The 16,652-nt window shown below is 50.1% G+C and overlaps 1 protein-coding gene across 1 annotated transcript in view; it reads left to right on the top strand.

The window, feature by feature from the left end:
• Nucleotides 1-9,505: 9,505 nt before the first annotated feature.
• The window catches only part of LOC136639192 (alpha-2-macroglobulin-like), a 40,382-nt gene continuing 33,235 nt past the window's right edge, over nt 9,506-16,652 (top strand). Inside the window, exons 1-5 of the mRNA XM_066613197.1 lie at nt 9,506-9,600; nt 11,209-11,392; nt 13,711-13,867; nt 14,445-14,497; nt 15,687-15,707. Of these exons, the coding sequence (XP_066469294.1) occupies nt 9,506-9,600; nt 11,209-11,392; nt 13,711-13,867; nt 14,445-14,497; nt 15,687-15,707 (510 nt within the window). The remainder of the gene's footprint in view (nt 9,601-11,208; nt 11,393-13,710; nt 13,868-14,444; nt 14,498-15,686; nt 15,708-16,652) is intronic.

Below are 16,652 nucleotides of genomic sequence, written 5' to 3'. Positions count from 1 at the left end.
GGTCTGTCTCCCTGGCTATGGGCCTTCCTTCTTTGCCTCTTAGCCTCAGAACTTCCGCAATTCCAATACACACTTGATTTTCATATTAAACTTCTGTCTAGCCCCATCCATCCAGGGGGCAGATTCCGGCCTGATATGTTCTTAACATTTTGACTTGTTTTGGGCTTTGTTTCCTCTGATCTTGTTCTTCTCCTTTTTCCAGAATTTGCTGTACAGTAAGAACGTAAGAACAGCCCCGCTGGATCAGGCCATAGGCCCCTCTAGTCCAGCTTCCTGTATCTCACAGCGGCCCACCAAATGCCCCAGGGAGCATACCAGACAACAAGAGACCTGCATCCTGGTGCCCTCCCTTGTCAGCTGCACATAAGAAGGGCCCCACTGGATCAGGCCAGAGGCCCACCTAGTCCAGCTTCCTGTATCTCACAGCGGCCCACCAAATGCCCCAGGGAGCACACAAGACAACAAGAGACCTGCATCCTGGTGCCCTCCCCTGCATCTGACATAGTCCACAGTGTTCCAAGGCAGACAATCCCTGTGCAATTGCAAGGCACAGAAGTGCTGGAGAGATTGCAAACGGTTTCAGGTGAGTTTCTGATTCCTCATTGGCAGTTCTGTGGCTGTGGGATTTGCAGGTGTGTTGCATCACTTCAGTCACACCTTGGGGGGGGGGAATGTAGGGCCCAATGCCATCCAATTTTCCAGCACCGATGCAGCAGTGCCAATGTGGTATGTGCGGCAACCTGCAGCAGAGGGGCCGTCACAGAAGCTTCCTTAGTGTAAGAGAATGTTTATGCCCTTATAGCTGCATCAGTGCTGGGAAGTTGAATAGGACTGGGCCCTTAATCCCCCTTTCTGGCGCATGATTCAGTGTGGAGGATTTTGATTATGAATCTCTCTAATTAGTCGCCCTCCAACACCCTGGAACGCCAGTGGACCTATTGCTTCTCTAGCAAGCTTCCTGACCTACAGTCAGTTCTCGTTATCTGCTAGGTTCAGGTTCCTGGGAAACCTACCGAATTAGCAGATACTGAATCATTCAGCCTATGGTATAAATGAGGTTGGATTCCAGGGGCCTCTCTCTACCATAAGCTCTATGAACTTTATGAACCTGAATCTTCACTTGAAGTCTTTGGGGCAGGGGATAGTGAGGGGTCATAACAACTCCAACACCTGGTGCTTCCTCTTCCATGCTGGATATCCCTTGATTTGTTGAAGGATGTGGCAATGGTGATGGCAAGTTTTCTGTGCTGGCTAGCCCTCAACTCCCTGAAGGTTGCTGGCCAGCATAGGCCATAGAGTTCAGCAGTGGGGGCAGGTTGCTTCACCCCCCCTCCACCTGTCTGTGGAGCCAAACAAAATATCTGTTTGATGTGGAAAAGTTGACCCAATCCATACAACTTTTTTATTTTTTTTAAAGGGTGGAGTTTAATTGCTGGATGCAATTACCGCAATCCCTCCCATGTCAGCCGTATACTGTACAGGCATCTCTTTCTTTCTCTCTCTCTCTCCTGCATGGCACCAGCATTGCCTTCTGCACATGAGGAAGCCACTGTCTCTTCCTCTCCTTCTCCCGCAACTTCTCTCCCATTCACCTGCCTGCTCATAGCTGTGCTGAGCTCCCCCCATCCCAAGTGCACTGGCAAAGAATTAGCTGATAACAAGAACAAAGTCACAGATAATGAGAGGTAGGTGGGAATTCTTCCCCTCCCAGATCCAGGCAGTTCTCTTCATATTTTATTCCTTGCTTATCTGTGAGGGGCCAAATTGCCACCTTCTGCTCATTGGCCCCTTTGGGGAGGAAGGCAGCACAGGAACACAGTAAATAAATAAATAATCTGCAACTCTTGTTATCTGCTGGGATGGGAGGGGGGAGTCAGTGAACCTAAGAGCAAGCAGGTACGGTACGCAGGTGGGGATGGGAAAGGTTGCAGGAGGAGGAGGAGGAGAAAGTGGTCTCCTTGTGAGCAGAAGGCAGTTGTACAGGGTGAAGAGGAAGAGACAGTGTACAGTATAGGGCCAATGAGGGAGGGGGTTGGTGTAGTTGCGTCCAGTCAATTATACTTGTTCTTTAGAAAGTTGTCTGGATTGTTGTCTGAACCCCTGCTAACTGGTTAAGAGGCACTTTTCAAGTGGGTGCTCCTCTTTTATTTAGCAGGGGGAGAGTAACTGGCCCACCTCACCCCAGCAGTGTCTTTTCTAGTGGCTGCCTGCTGGTGTTGCATCTTTTTAGATTGTGAGCCCTTTTGGGACAGGGAGCCATTAGATATTTAATTTTCTCTGTAAACTGCTTTGTGAACTTTTTGATGAAAAGCGGTATATAAATACTGTTGTTGTTGTTGTGTCAGTTTTATGTACTGAACAGGCATTGGGATTGGCCCAAGGAGAATCATCAGACCCATTTATGTCTGTTTCTAGACTTGCCCCACCATCTTGGGGACTCCAACTGAAGCTTCACAACCCTGGCGATAATGAGAGACCGATGATGAGAGGTCTCTGGAAGGCTACCTGAGGGCTGCTCTGGGGATGGGCAAGCCCAGGGAAGGAGCCGAGAGACAGGTGGAGAAGAAGGGTGAAGCAACTTTTGTTCCCTGTCCCCAAAGTGCTCACAATCTTAAAAAAAAAAAAGTTGGATGCTACTAGATGAGATTTTTGCCAGAGTTCCTCAGAACAGCGGGGTGGGTGAATGATTACTTGCCTTGTTGACAGGTCCCTGGATCCAAATCCTAACTGCTTGCATTTTCATGGCCTTGTACTTCTTGGCCCACTTCCAGGGACCAGGTGAAGGTTGGCCCGTCTCCCAGAGGAAATTGCCCAAACCCAGCTGTATTTGCTGTACCTGCTGCCCCCTTATTGGAAATGAGCAGCAGGTTCCATGTTCAACCACTTCGGCTTGGCTAGAGGGCTGCCAGCTCTCCCTTTCTCCCCCCTCCCACGCTTGGAAGCAGCAGCGATAGCAGTCTTATTTGCTTTCATTGTTTGCTTCATAAATCAGCTAACTCTAAAATGCATTATTCTCCAGGACTTTAGCACTGAGACTGTAACGCCAGTTCTGTAGTTCCCAAACTATGTACTTTGGTGCCTGAGATCTTATGTGCAACCTCCTGATTTTAGAAATGGGCTATGTCAGAATGCCAGATGCAAGGGAGGGCACCAGGATGAGGTCTTTTGTTATCTGGTGTGCTCCCTGGGGCATTTGTTGGGCTGCTGTGAGATACAGGAAGCTGGACTAGATGGGCCTCTGGCCTGATCCAGTGGGGCTGTTCTTATGTTCTTAGCAGGGAAGAAGAGTCAGCCATGAAAAAGGATGCTGTGACCACAGTAAGTTTGGAAACCACTGCACTAGTTGCAAACTGCATAGTCTGCTCTAACTGTGTTGCACTAACCAATGACACTGGTCTGAAACACTGGACAAAAACACTGGTCTGAACTTCTGGAGCCCTCCAGAGGTAATGCTACCCAGAATAATAAACTTTATTTATTTATTTATATCCCGCCCTTCTCCCTAAAGGGACCCAGAATGCTGACTGATGCCATCTTGGAACTACCGCCATCTAAAAAACCATAACCAGAATGCTTCCCATGTTCCACTCGTGCTACATGAAACTCCAAGTCCAAGTCCCACAATTTATTTTAATTATTTTTTCACATTTTTATACTGCCCTTCCTCCACAGAGCTCAGGGTGGTGTACACAGTGCTCCCTTCCTTTTGTCCTCACAACAACGCTGTGAGGTAGGTGCGACTGAAAGAAATGACTAGCCCAAGGTCACCCAGGAAGCTCCATGGCTGAGGGGGGATTTGAACCTGGATCTTCCAGGTCTAAGTCCCAAGCCTGCCAAACTACTACACCACGCTGGCTCTTGCACTTCTGGGTTTCATGGCAGGACACAAGGAGCGTGATGATTGATAAGAACAGAAGCCCTGCTGGATCAGGCCAAGGGCCCATCTAGTCCAGCTTCCTGCCTCTCACAGCGGCCCACCAAATGCCCCAGGGAGCACACCTGATAACAAGAGACCTCATCCTGGTGCCCTCCCTGGCATTCTGGCATAGCCCACTTCCAAAATCAGGAGGTTGCACATACACATCATGGCTTGTAACCCATAATGGATTTTTCCTCCAGTAACTTGTCCACTCCCCTCTTAAAGGCATCCAGGCCAGATGCCATCACCACATGCTGTGGCAAGGAGTTCCACAGACCAACCACACGCTGAGTGAAGAAATATTTTCTTTTGTCTGCCCTAACTCTCCCAACACTCAATTTTAGCGGATGTCCCTGGTTCCGGTATTGTGTGAGAGGGAAAAGAGCATCCCTCTTTCCACTCTGTCCATCCCCTGCATAATTTGTACGTCTCAATCACGTCACCCCTCAGGCACCTTTTTTTAAGACTGCAGAGCCCCAAACACCATAGCCTTTCCTCTTAAGGGAGGTGCCCCACACCAATATTGATTTTTTGGGAGGAGGGGGGAACAAATGATCTTTTCTGTTAGTTGTTAGTTGGCAACCTTCAGTCTCGGAAGACTCTGGTATCACGCTCCGAATGGCAGTGGGCATGGTGATCTCCCATCATCCCGACCCCACTGAGTTTTTGGCTATAACTTTTGTTAGAATAGAGACATTTCAATGCAGTTTGTTTCATTGCATTCTGCATGGAATTGTGCATTGAATGGTAAAGAATACCATGATACACTTTATGTTGTTTGTTGGCAACCTTCAGTCTCAAAAGACTCTGGTATCGCGCTCTGATTGGTGGTTCTGGAACAGCGTCTAGTGCGGCTGAAAAGGCCGATTCGGGAGTGACAATCCCTTCCACACCGGGAGCAAGTGCAGTCTGTCCCTGGTCTGTCTCCCTGGCTATGGGCCTTCCTTCTTTTCCTCAGTCTGTTGGCCAAGTGTCTCTTCAAACTGGGAAAGGCCATGCTGCACAGCCTGCCTCCAAGCGGGCCGCTCAGAGGCCAGGGTTTCCCACTTGTTGAGGTCCACTCCTAAGGCCTTCAGATCCCTCTTGCAGATGTCCTTGTATTGCAGCTGTGGTCTACCTGTAAGGCGCTTTCCTGCACAAGTTCTCCATAGAGGAGATCCTTTGGGATCCGGCCATCGCCCATTCTCACGACATGACCAAGCCAACGCAGGCGTCTCTGTTTCAGCAGTGAATACATGCTAGGGATTCCAGCACGTTCCAGGACTGTGTTGTTTGGAACTTTGTCCTGCCAGGTGATGCCGAGGATGTGTTGGAGGCAGCGCATGTGGAAAGCATTCAGTTTCCTCTCTTGTTGTGAGCGAAGAGTTCATGACTCGCTGCAGTACAGAAGTACTCATCAAAGATAGGATCTCAAAACAGATAGATGAACAGGCCTTGCTGAGGGAGAGTCAGCATGGCTTCTGTAAGGGTAAGTCTTGCCTCACGAACATTTTAGAATTCTTTGAAGTGGATGCGGGCAAGTGGATGTGGGAGAACCCGTGGACATTATATATCTGGACTTTCAGAAGGCATTTGACATGGTCCCTCACCAAAGGCTACTGAAAAAACTCCACAGTCAGGGAATTAGAGGACAGGTCCTCTCATGGATTGAGAACTGGTTGGAGGCCAGGAAACAGAGAGTGGGTGTCAATGGGCAATTTTCACAATGGAGAGAAGTGAAAAGCAGTATGCCCCAAGGACCTGTCCTGGGACCGGTGCTTTTCAACCTCTTCATAAATGACCTGGAAACAGGGTTGAGCAGTGAGGTTACAAAGTTTGCAGCCAACACCAAACTTTTCCGAGTGCTGAAGACCAGAAGTGATTGTGAGGAGCTCCAGAAGGATCTCTCCAAACTGACAGAATGGGCAACAAAATGGCAGATGCGCTTCAATGTCAGTAAGTGTAAGGTCATGTACACTGGGGCAAAAAATCAAAACTTTAGATATAGGCTGATGGGTTCTGAGCTGTCTGTGACAGATCAGGAGAGAGTTCTTGGGGTGGTGGTGGACAGGTCAATGAAAGTGTCGACCCAATGTGCGGCGTCAGTGAAGAAGGCCAGTTCTATGCTTGGGATCATTAGGAAGGGTATTGAGAACAAAACGGCTAGTATTATAATGCCGTTGTACAAATCAATGGTAAGGCCACACCTGGAGTATTGTGTCCAGTTCTGGTCGCCGCATCTCAAAAAAGACATAGTGGAAATGGAAAAGGTGCAAAAGAGATCAACTAAGATGATTACGGGGCTGGGGCACCTTCCTTATGAGGAAAGGCTGCGGTGTTTGGGCCTCTTCAGCCTAGAAAAGAGACGCTTGAGGGGGGACATGATTGAGACATACAAAATTATGCAGGGGAAGGATGAAGTGGATAGAGAGATCCTAACATAACAGCAGAACCAGGGGACATCCACTCAAATTGAGTGTTGGGAGAGTTAGAACAGACAAGAGAAAATATTTCTTTACTCAGTGTGTGGTTGATCTGTGGAACTCCTTGCCACAGGATGTGGTGACGGCATCTGGCCTGGACGCCTTTAAAAGGGGATTGGACAAGTTTCTGGAGGAAAAATCCATTACGGGGTACAAGCCATGTTGTGTATGCGCAACCTCCTGATTTTGGAAATGGGCTATGTCAGAATGCCAAATGCAAGGGAGGGCACCAGGATGAGGTCTCTTGTTATCTGGTGTGCTCCCTGGGGCATTTGGTGGGCCGCTGTGAGATACAGGAAGCTGGACTAGATGGGGCTATGGCCTGATCCAGTGGGGCTGTTCTTATGTTCGTGTACTCAGGACGCAAGCTCTGTAGACCTGGATCTTGGTATGTTCCGTCAGCTTCTTGTTGGACCAGACTCTCTTTGTGAGTCTGGAAAAAGTGGTAGCTGCTTTACCGGTGCGTTTGTTTAGCTCGGTATCGAGAGAAAGAGTGTCGGAGATTGTTGAGCCAAGGTACACAAAGTCATGGACAACCTCCAGTTCATGTTCAGAGATTGTAATGCAGGAAGGTAAGTCCACATCCCGAATCATGACCTGTGTTTTCTTAAGGCTGACTGTCAGTCCAAAAATCTCAGCAGGCCTTGCTAAAATGAATCATGAGCTGCTGGAAATTGTTTTCTGTAAAACCTGCTGTTCCAGGTACCAACTGTGGCTTGGAGGTTCTTTGGGATTCAGAGGAAGAAAATATGTTTAGCCCAGAGTCATGTTGAAAAAGACGCTTTATTGCTAAAAGCATACAGAGCAAAAACTTGCCAAGTGGGCTGGCAGATGGACACAGCATGATGGTGACCAAGGCCAAGTGTGGGCCTCGAGCTATTGCATGATTGTAGAGGCTGTTGACTTCTTCAATAGTTCAGATAAAATTAACAAGAACAAGCTAATTGACAATAAGTTGATAACTGTGGCTGAAAATATAAACTATGTACGACTACTCTCTAGGTCAGCCATTTTCAACCAATGTGCCGTGGCACGCTGGTGTGCCGCGGGTGCTCCTCGGGTGTGCCACAGCAGTTTGGGGAGGGTCATTCATAAGTATGGCCATTGGGGAATTTGAGCCCCATACCAGCAGAAGGTTGTGCCTTGTTGATGGTCAAAATACTGATGGTGTGCCTTGGCAATTTTTGCACCTTGTCAGTGTGCCATGAGATGGAAAAAGGTTGAAAATCACTGCTGTGGGTTCTCATAGCTTGGAAGCAGCATTGGGAACTTGAGTCAGTGACTCGAACACAACTTGCGAAAATGCATGATTTGGGGCGACTGCGACTCATGAGTCACGCGCATGGAAGACTTTGTAACAATTAGTCCAATTGGCTTAAAGCCGACCCTGCCTCTTCCGCTTTTGAAAATGGGGAGACTGTGCCCCACGTAGGGGCCTGATCCCAGCTGGATAATTTGGGGACAGTCCTGGGGAGAAAGCCTTGGCAAGGAACCAGCCACATGGGTTGGAGGTCTGAGAGCAAATGGACCCTGACCTGTAATGTGCCACTTTATGTTGGCAACCTTCAGCCTCGGAAGACTATGGTATTGCGCTCTGGATGGTGGTTCTGGAACAGCGTCTAGTGTGGCTGAAAAGGCCGATTTGGGAGTGACAATCCCTTCCACACTGGGAGCAAGTGTGGTCTGTCCCTGGTCTGTCTCCCTGGCTATGGGCCTTCCTTCTTTTCCTCAGTCTGTTGGCCAAGTGTCTCTTCAAACTGGGAAAGGCCATGCTGCACAGCCTGCTTCCAAGCGGGCCGCTCAGAGGCCAGGGTTTCCCACCTGTTGAGGTCCACTCCTAAGGCCTTCAGATCCCTCTTGCAGATGTCCTTGTATCGCAGCTGTGGTCTACCTGTAGGGCGCTTTCCTTGCACGAGTTCTCCATAGAGGAGATCCTTTGGGATCCGGCCATCATCCATTCTCACGACATGACCGAGCCAACGCAGGCGTCTCTGTTTCAGCAGTGCATACATGCTAGGGATTCCAGCTCGTTCCAGGACTGTGTTGTTTGGAACTTTGTCCTGCCAGGTGATGCCGAGGATGCGTCGGATGCGTTCAGTTTCCTCTCCTGTTGTGACCGAAGAGTCCATGACTCGCTGCAGTACAGAAGTGTACTCAGCACGCAAGCGCCACAGGGCTTTGCAAACCCTGTGCTGTTGCACAGCGCCACTTCCCTAGATTCAGGGAGGAAGAAGAAGCTATCAAGGTTGTGGTTCGTTCCTTGGGGGCAGGGCAAGGTGAGGAGGCTTCTGTTTCCAGGAGAAGCATCTAGGGATGTGTTCTCCATGTCCCGGAAGGCAGGTTCCCTCGTTGCAAAGCTGGCCTGTACAATCCCTTGGAGTGGCCCTCAAAATGCCTTCGCATTTCAAACAGATGGGCTGGAAAACCCCCAAGTGGGGGTCAGGATGAAGGCAGGCCCACCTGAGGGTGAAAGAACTTCATTCTTCAATTCCTTAATAACTCTTGGGTGTATGCCATCAGGGCCCGGTGACTTATTGATCTTTAATTTATCAATGAGGTCTGAAACATCTTCTCTTTTAACCTCTGTCTGACTTAATTCCTCAGTCAGGAGGGGCTGTTCGGGCAGTGGAACAGAAAAGGGGGCACTGCTTGGGCCCAGGGGAGCCCTTGGCACAAGGTCTGTGCCTGATCATCTGGTGGGAGGCCAAGTGAAGGGACGTCGCTGCAGAAAGAGGGGAAGGAAGACTCCTTGCCTGGCGGAAGCGCTCAATGCAGCAGCTCTGCCAGATCCTGGCTGGCCGATGGGGACAGCTGACTGCAGCCTGAGTAGTTCAAATGCAGGTCACAGCCTTGCGCAAGCAGCTTCGGCAAACTCGTCCTCCTCTGTTTGCCAGGGGACCCGCTGGGGGCTCTTTGTGACTCAGAGCACACCATGGCTCTCTCCGCGCCTTCCCAGCCCCCAGCCGGGTGCCCACTCCTGTGCCCAGGGGCTGTTTGCAGAGAGCTGGTATAAAGGGGCTGGCAGGCTGGTGCATTCAGGGCAGCAAGAGGCAAACAGCTCTGGCCCGCACCCCCTCTGCCTCGCCTGCCTGCCTGCCTGCCTGCCAGCTGCCCTCTGGACGCCATGGGGAAGGACCGACTCCTTGGGGGGTGCAGCCTCTTCCTCCTGCTCCTCTTCCTCCTCCCTGGGGACACCTTGGCAACAACCACACCGGAGCCGTAAGCCGCTTACTGGGAGGGAGGGCTGGCCGGCTTTTCCTTTCTCCCACAGCATTCAGTTCTGTCCTTTCCCCTGGAATGCAGTTCTTGGTCACTTGTCTCTCCATGCAGAGGGTGCGTTAATGACACCACACGCATGTAGTGGATGGAATTCAGTGCCACAGGATGTTGCCTAGGCCACATTACATGTGATCAAGAGTCAGGCCTTATTTCTTGCTTTGTGAGTGTGCAAAGTGCTCCACAGGTACTGCTGAATCTTTCGACAGCCCTGTAAGGCAAGTCAATATTCTTATCCCCATATCACAGATGGGAGAACTGAGGCTGAGAGGGAGGGAATTGCCTGAGCCACCAGGTGCACTTTTGGCAGGGGCAAGTTTTCATCCCCCCCCCCCCACTGGTGCAGCCCCACCAAAAACGGGCACAGTGTATCCAGCGGGGGGGGGGGGGGAGTCAGGAGGCTTCAGAGGGGAAAGGGGATTTAACCCCTTCATAAGCCTCCCACTCCACAATGGGTCTCCTTGGACCTGTGCCAGCACTTCAGCTGGTACAAGTCCAAGGAGAGATAGGGGGCAGGGAGGCTTTGAAAAAGGAGATAGGAACTGGTGTGTGTGGTTGCGGTGGGCGCCACAGCAGTGGCTGAGAGCTAAATGCCCCTACACCCTGCAGTAGTTTTGTGCCAGTCCCCCCCATGACACAGTACTAGGGGGAGGGAACAGCCTTCACACGTTCCTCTGTATGTATGGACTCTGTATGTCCAGGACTCTGTATGATTTGGCCCTCAGGTGGCTTTAGATAGGGAGCCTCAGTCCATTCACAGCTATTCCCCTGACCATGAAACAAAAACTCAATCCAGGTAGCTTTGTAAAAAGCTTCCTGCTGAGCTGCCCTCATTTCCCCATCCAGCTCTGGAATTACACTGCAGTCTGTAACGGGGGCTCAGACAGTGGTTCTTTCCACTGCAGAGTCTAGGAGCTGCTCTCCCAGCTCAAAACAGAGATTTTGGCCTCCTCTAGTTGAACCTCATAGTGGTTTCTTTTGCTGGACTTTGTAACTCGGGTCCATAGCTTCCTTTTCCTTAGACCCAGTACAAAGTCAAAGGCTTGTCTCTGGCTGTTTTCTAAGAATGAAACTGAGAAGCTCGTTCTACCTTCTCTCTCACTTTTTATGTCACCTATAAATGCTGTGAATGCAGGAGAGAATTCAGGAGCACCACCTGACACACAGGGCTGGTTCCAGACATCCCCAACAGACAGAAGTCTCCTGTGTGAAAATGCTTTTTCTCACCTAAATATTTTTGCTTTCTGGAATTTTTTCCCCTCTTAGGAACAGGGATTTGCAAGTGCATAAAGACATCCATCACTGCCAGGAAGACCACTCCAGAATGACTTCTAGCTAGCTGCTGTCCATTGGTGGGCATGTGGCTGAGATGGGCACACACCTGTGTTTGATCTAAAGTAAACCCGGTCTTCTTTGGTTTTAATGTGTGCTTTCCATAATGGGTTTCACACCAACAGAGCCCCCTCTACTGAATCAGGCACCAAATTGCTCACACAGTAACATCCCTCCCTCCCTCGTCCTCTGACTGGCGCCCCTTTCCCCCCTACCCAGACAGTACCTGGTGCTGGTGCCCTTTCTGATTCACACGGAGACTCCCGAGAAGGTCTGTGTCCAGCTGAGCCACCTGAATGAGTCTGTCACTCTGAGCATCACCCTGGAACACGGAGCACAAAACGAGAGCCTGGCCAGAGAGGTGGTGAGCGAGAAGGAGGCCTTCAAGTGTGTCTCCTTCCAGGTGAGTGCCTCGCACGCCTCTTCCCTTTTGAACCCCAGCCAGAGTTGCCAGCTAGATCTTTGTTGGGGCAACTTGGGGTTGCGAGAGAAGGAACTCAGCTGTGTTGTTTGTGACTGTTTCATTTCCCCTCTGCTTTTCTGCCCAAAGGGCCCCCAATGCAATTTGCAGCATTTTTGTTGAAGAAGAAATGAAAAGCACTTGTTCTTATGGCTGTCATTAGGTTCAGAGTACACTGTGCAAGCTTTGCTTATGCAAGAATTCCTCCACAAGTTATATCTGTGATTTTCAACTGGTGTGCTGTGGTTCACGCAAGGTCCAATGGGTGTGACAAGAGTTTGGGACACAGCAGTTGAAAATAGCTTAAAAACACTTCCAGGTTCTGTAGCTTTGTTTCCGGGGCAAATGTCTGCAGTAACAAATTGTCTGTCCATCTTCCCCAACTGGCAGAGGAAGATGGACAGACAATTCATTACTACAGGCAGTTGCCTTAGAAGCAGAGCCACGGAACCTGGATGAGTCTCCCAGAAGCTGGAAGTGACATCACCAGAGGCAAAGACCATGCAGAAGACCATAGAGGTCAGTGTGTCGTGAGAAGGAAAGTGTTGAAAACTGCTGAGTTAGAACCCAATCCTAGGCATGTCTACTCAGCAGTAAGTCCCATTATAGTCAGTGGGGCTTGCTCCCTTGTAAGTGTGGATAGGATTGCAGCCTGAGATACTTAAGGAAAAAACAAACAAAACATTTGGGCAGTAGAGCTGGGTCAGGGGCCAGAAGATGACATCACTGCCCGTTCATCAAGCTGCCCTCTTCCTTAACATGTGCTCAGTGGTGACACTTATCATTTTGTGTCTGACATCGTGGCATTTCCATCTTTTCTGTGCATGTTTTCATATCTATGATTGTTAGTCACTGAATGTTTAAATCAAATAAGATTTAATATATTATTTTTATGTTCAGAAACATTTGCCAGCTTTATAATGAATACAGTCCTTTCAATAAACCATCATTTCCCCCCTTGCACCCCCCCCCAGGACCCTGCCATACTATCACAATTGCTAAAGGGGGATTTTTATCCCAAGATGGAGACACGATTAACAGCCCAATCTGATGGGCTCTTAGCAGGTGACAGGGAAGGTGGAGTGGGGTGGGGGAGGGTGAAACGGGGTGGTGACGGGGAAGGAAAAGGGTGGATTGGGTCCACAAAGTGAGTGAGTTTGGTAGCAATAGCTGAATCCTAATCCCATGGTTTGATCCACCTTTCCAGGTCAACATGAACTTGTGCCAATAATTTTGCTGGGGCAGGCTTAAGTCCCACCACACCATGGAGGCTTCCTTTATTTTATTTTTTTATTTTGTATTTATTTACTGCATTTTACCCTACCTTTCTCCCCAAGGGACTCAAGGCGGCTTACAAAAGGGCAGGTGCTGTACAAAAAAGTAAAAACACAGTTAAAACAATCATACTCTGCCCGAAAAATCCATAAAACTTTAAGACATTTACGGCGCAGTCCTAACCGACTTTCCAGCACTGACTTAGCTGCAATGCAGCCCCCAAGGTAAGGCAGTAAACATGTCCTTAGCTTGAGGGGGCCTCCTTGACTACCTCCCCACCGCAGGATGCAGTGCACGCCACATGGGCACAGCTATGTCAGGGCTGGAAAGTTGGTTAGGATTGCGCCTTAAAACAAACATTAAAAATAACCATAAAACATAATTTATGTCTGCAGAGCAACAGCAACACCTAAGAAGGACAAGACTATAAAAGCCAGATATTAATGATGCCTGGTTCACCCCTAGATAAAGGGACATTTGTTCCCTTACCTAGAGGAGACCTCCAAGACTACTGCCCTGTAGTGCCTTTTTGGTGTGCTTGCATTGGTGTGTGTGTGTGTGTGTGTGTGTGTGTGTGTGTGTGTGTGTGTGTGTGTGTGGAATGGATAGAATTGGGCTTTGAGAGTGGTCTTAGAAATGGTTGGCAACCTTCAGTCTCGAAGGACTATGGAATATAAGCCTACAGCACCTGGCATTCCCAGACGGTCTCCCATCCAAGTACTAACCAGGCCGGATCCTGCTTAGCTTCTGAGATCAGATCAGGCATGTGCAGGGTAACAGGACTTAGAAAATCTTCCCTCAAGTGGAGGGGGGTGGGGGGCAGAGCTGCTGGTTGTGGTCTTCTGCCACTGTGTTTTTTGGCAGTGGGGACACATGTTGTTTTTAAAATAAAAGCAGAATCGCAGGTCTTGGCCACCCCCAGCTGGCAGCTGCACATGACAGGCCAGGTGCCAGGGTCATTGCCCCCCTCTTTTCTCCTCCACCAGATCCCCAAGCAGAGTGGCCCCCCAGAGGCACTCCTCACTGTTTTGGTGAAGGGGCCGACACTGCAGTTCTGGAAACGGAAGAGTGTGCTGGTCAAAAACCTCCGCAGCCTGGTCTTTGTCCAGACCGACAAGCCCATCTACAAACCTGGGCAGAAAGGTCAGTCGGGCAGGTGACTCTGGTGGTGGGGGGGGGGCGGAATAGCTACTTTTCATGCAGTGTGGACCTTTGATACCCGTGATGTTATGAAGAGCTTGCTTCTCCCCAAGGCTGAAGACCTGGTCCTGTTTGCCTTGAGCTTCTTAATCAATTTATAATTATTCTTAATGAGTAAAAAAAGGAATATTATTAGGAGTTTATAAATAACTTCTCATGTAATTAATCTGTGGAACTCCTTGCCACAGGATGTGGTGATGGCACCTGAAGGCCTAGATGTCTTTCAAAGGGGATTGGAGATGTTGATGGGGGAAAAGTCCACCACAGGTTATAAGTCATGATGACTGCCTATGAGTTTTAAAAGTAGGCTGTCGTGCCAGGTGCAAGGGGGTGGCAAAATGCCCTGTTGTCTTGGGTGCTTCTCGAGGCATCTGGTGGGCCACTGTGAGATGCAGGGGATGGGTCTTGGGCCTGATCCAGCAGGGCTCTTCTTATATCCTTTGCCTGGCAGTTCCTCAAAGGTTGAGGGCTGAAGCAGGGACATGACTCCACCCTAACTCCTTCCCTTTTCTGTCCCCAGTTCAGTTTCGAATTGTTTCTCTGAGTGAAGATTTCCATCCCTTGAATGAGCAGGTGAGTTTGGCCTCTTGCCACGGCAGTCTCGGGGGGGGGGGCCTCCCCACTGCCCCCTCCTGGGCTGGTCCTGGCTTGTATCAAAATCCTGTGGAGGAATCAAACTTTGCCCTCTGAGCAGCTGTTAAGAAGCAACCTCCACAAGACTTTGTCTTGTGAACAGCAATTACTGTACTTTTACGTGAGGTTTGAGATCTGAACTTGCCAGTTTTGCTCCTTCCTTCCTTCCTTCCTTCCTTCCTTCCTTCCTTCCTTCCTTCCTTCCTTCCTTCAATATACGTATATCTTTCTTTCTTACAATGTGTACGTTCAGCCCTTCCCCTCCATTAGGAGACCTGCCAGGCAGCTCATAACACACTTGACCACCCCAAACCAGCCCATAAAGTGCTTCACTGCAGACTGATGTAGAGCAGATAGAGCAGCGGTCCCTCTTCCAAATGCAGCCGTCTCCACAATCCCTGCAGAGAGAGACACTTCCCTGGAGTCCCGCACAGAGAAGCTTTCCTTGTTGTCACTGCCAGTCAGGCATCTGGTGGGGCAGCACCTGCAAGGGGTCCCCCTGCTGAATTTGGGGGCAGCCAACGCATGGGGCGGGGGGGGGGAGTTGTTCTTCAGCTGCCCTGTCCTAAGCCATTTCAGGCTTTAAAGCCTGTCACCAGCACCCAGCCAGTGGTGCTGATTGGGGGAAGTGTTGGCTGGTGCCGCCTTCCGTGCTAGCTGAAGTTTCTGGGAGATCTTCCACGGCAGCTCCGCTTAGGGCATGCTGGGCTGCAGGTCTTCAGACTCACTGTACCCCTGTCTTGTCCCCTGTGTGACACTGCACCTTGGTGACCCCACTCAATCCAGCCCTTACACCAGGCATCGTCAGGACATCCACAAAAATGTGCTCACTCTCTCTCTCAGTGCATGTGTGTGTGTGTGTGTGTGTCTGTGTGTGTGTGTGTGTGTGTGTGTGTGTGTGTGTGTGTGTGTGAGAGAGAGAGAGAGAGAGAGAGAGAGAGAGGCCTTGCCCATGTGACTGGACTATGGGCACCTGCTTTTCTGTGGTGTGGACCATACCCTATGGAAGCAGCTCCCACACCTGTGGGCATGTTCAGGGGACCCACACAGACAATTTGCCTTCATGCTGCTGACCTGCTTCATTGTGGCTGTCTCTGATTTTTCCCTTGTTTCCTTTTTGTCTCCGCAGCTTCCTCTGGTTTACATCCAGGTAAGCAGGTGATTCCCTCCCCACTTCCCCTCCCACAAGTTGGTCAGGCTGCCAGGTTGTCTTGGAGAAGTGGGTTTTATATGGACTACAGCAGAATTGCCCAGACTCTTGTGTCCATGGCTCAAAATGCCACTTTCCTCTCAGTCCGGCGACCCACGGAGCCTCCCAATGCCTTATAAGGCATTAAAAACATCATGCCCGGTTTCTCCGTGAAACTGGAAGTCATGTTATTTGAACTGCTGACATCTTCGGCCTGGGCTTAGAAGCCTCTGGAGAGGGCGGCCATGGGGGCCCCGCTTATCCCCCCCCCGGATAAGTGAATCCGCGAATTCTGGATCCACGGATATGGGCCCCCCAACTTTCAAAACCTTTGGGTAAAGAAAGCAGCAAGCAGCCCTGTTGTCATTGGTGAACAGAACTGTTCCCCCCAATTTCCGTCCTTCTCTTGCCTCCCTTCTGCCAATATCCAGTAATTCTCAACATATGGATCATGTTCTCTGACTGGGCAGATGACTTCACATGCCTTGTCTCGATGCCCTCACAACCCCGTAGGAAAGGATTATCACCCCTGTGTTGCTGATAGGGAAGAGTAAAGCCAGCGGAGTGGGGGACTTGCCCAGGTCCACCTGATGAACATTCATGCCAGAGATTCCAAGGAAGGAAATCCTGATTCTCGGCTCCGTCTCCGGTTCACTGCCCTCTCAGACCTAGACTGTCAGACCCTCCCCCCCCCATCAGAGGCCTCTCAGTCTTTGGAAGCAGCCTGGTGAGACCAGGTCTGACACCATCCAGTACATAGGGGTGCCCACAACTGAGGGGCAGCAGGAGGAAAGGCGACAACATTTGGGGCTCTTCAGTCTTGAAAAGAGGCACCTGAGGGGGAACATGATTGAGACATACAAAGTTATGCAGGGGATTAGTAAAGTGGAGAGAGGGATGTTCTTT

The sequence above is a fragment of the Tiliqua scincoides genome, chromosome 2 (genome assembly GCF_035046505.1).
Source record: "Tiliqua scincoides isolate rTilSci1 chromosome 2, rTilSci1.hap2, whole genome shotgun sequence".
Lineage (NCBI taxonomy): Eukaryota > Metazoa > Chordata > Lepidosauria > Squamata > Scincidae > Tiliqua > Tiliqua scincoides.
Note: the sequence above shows the minus strand (reverse complement) of the source record. Positions and strands in the feature narration are given on the sequence as shown.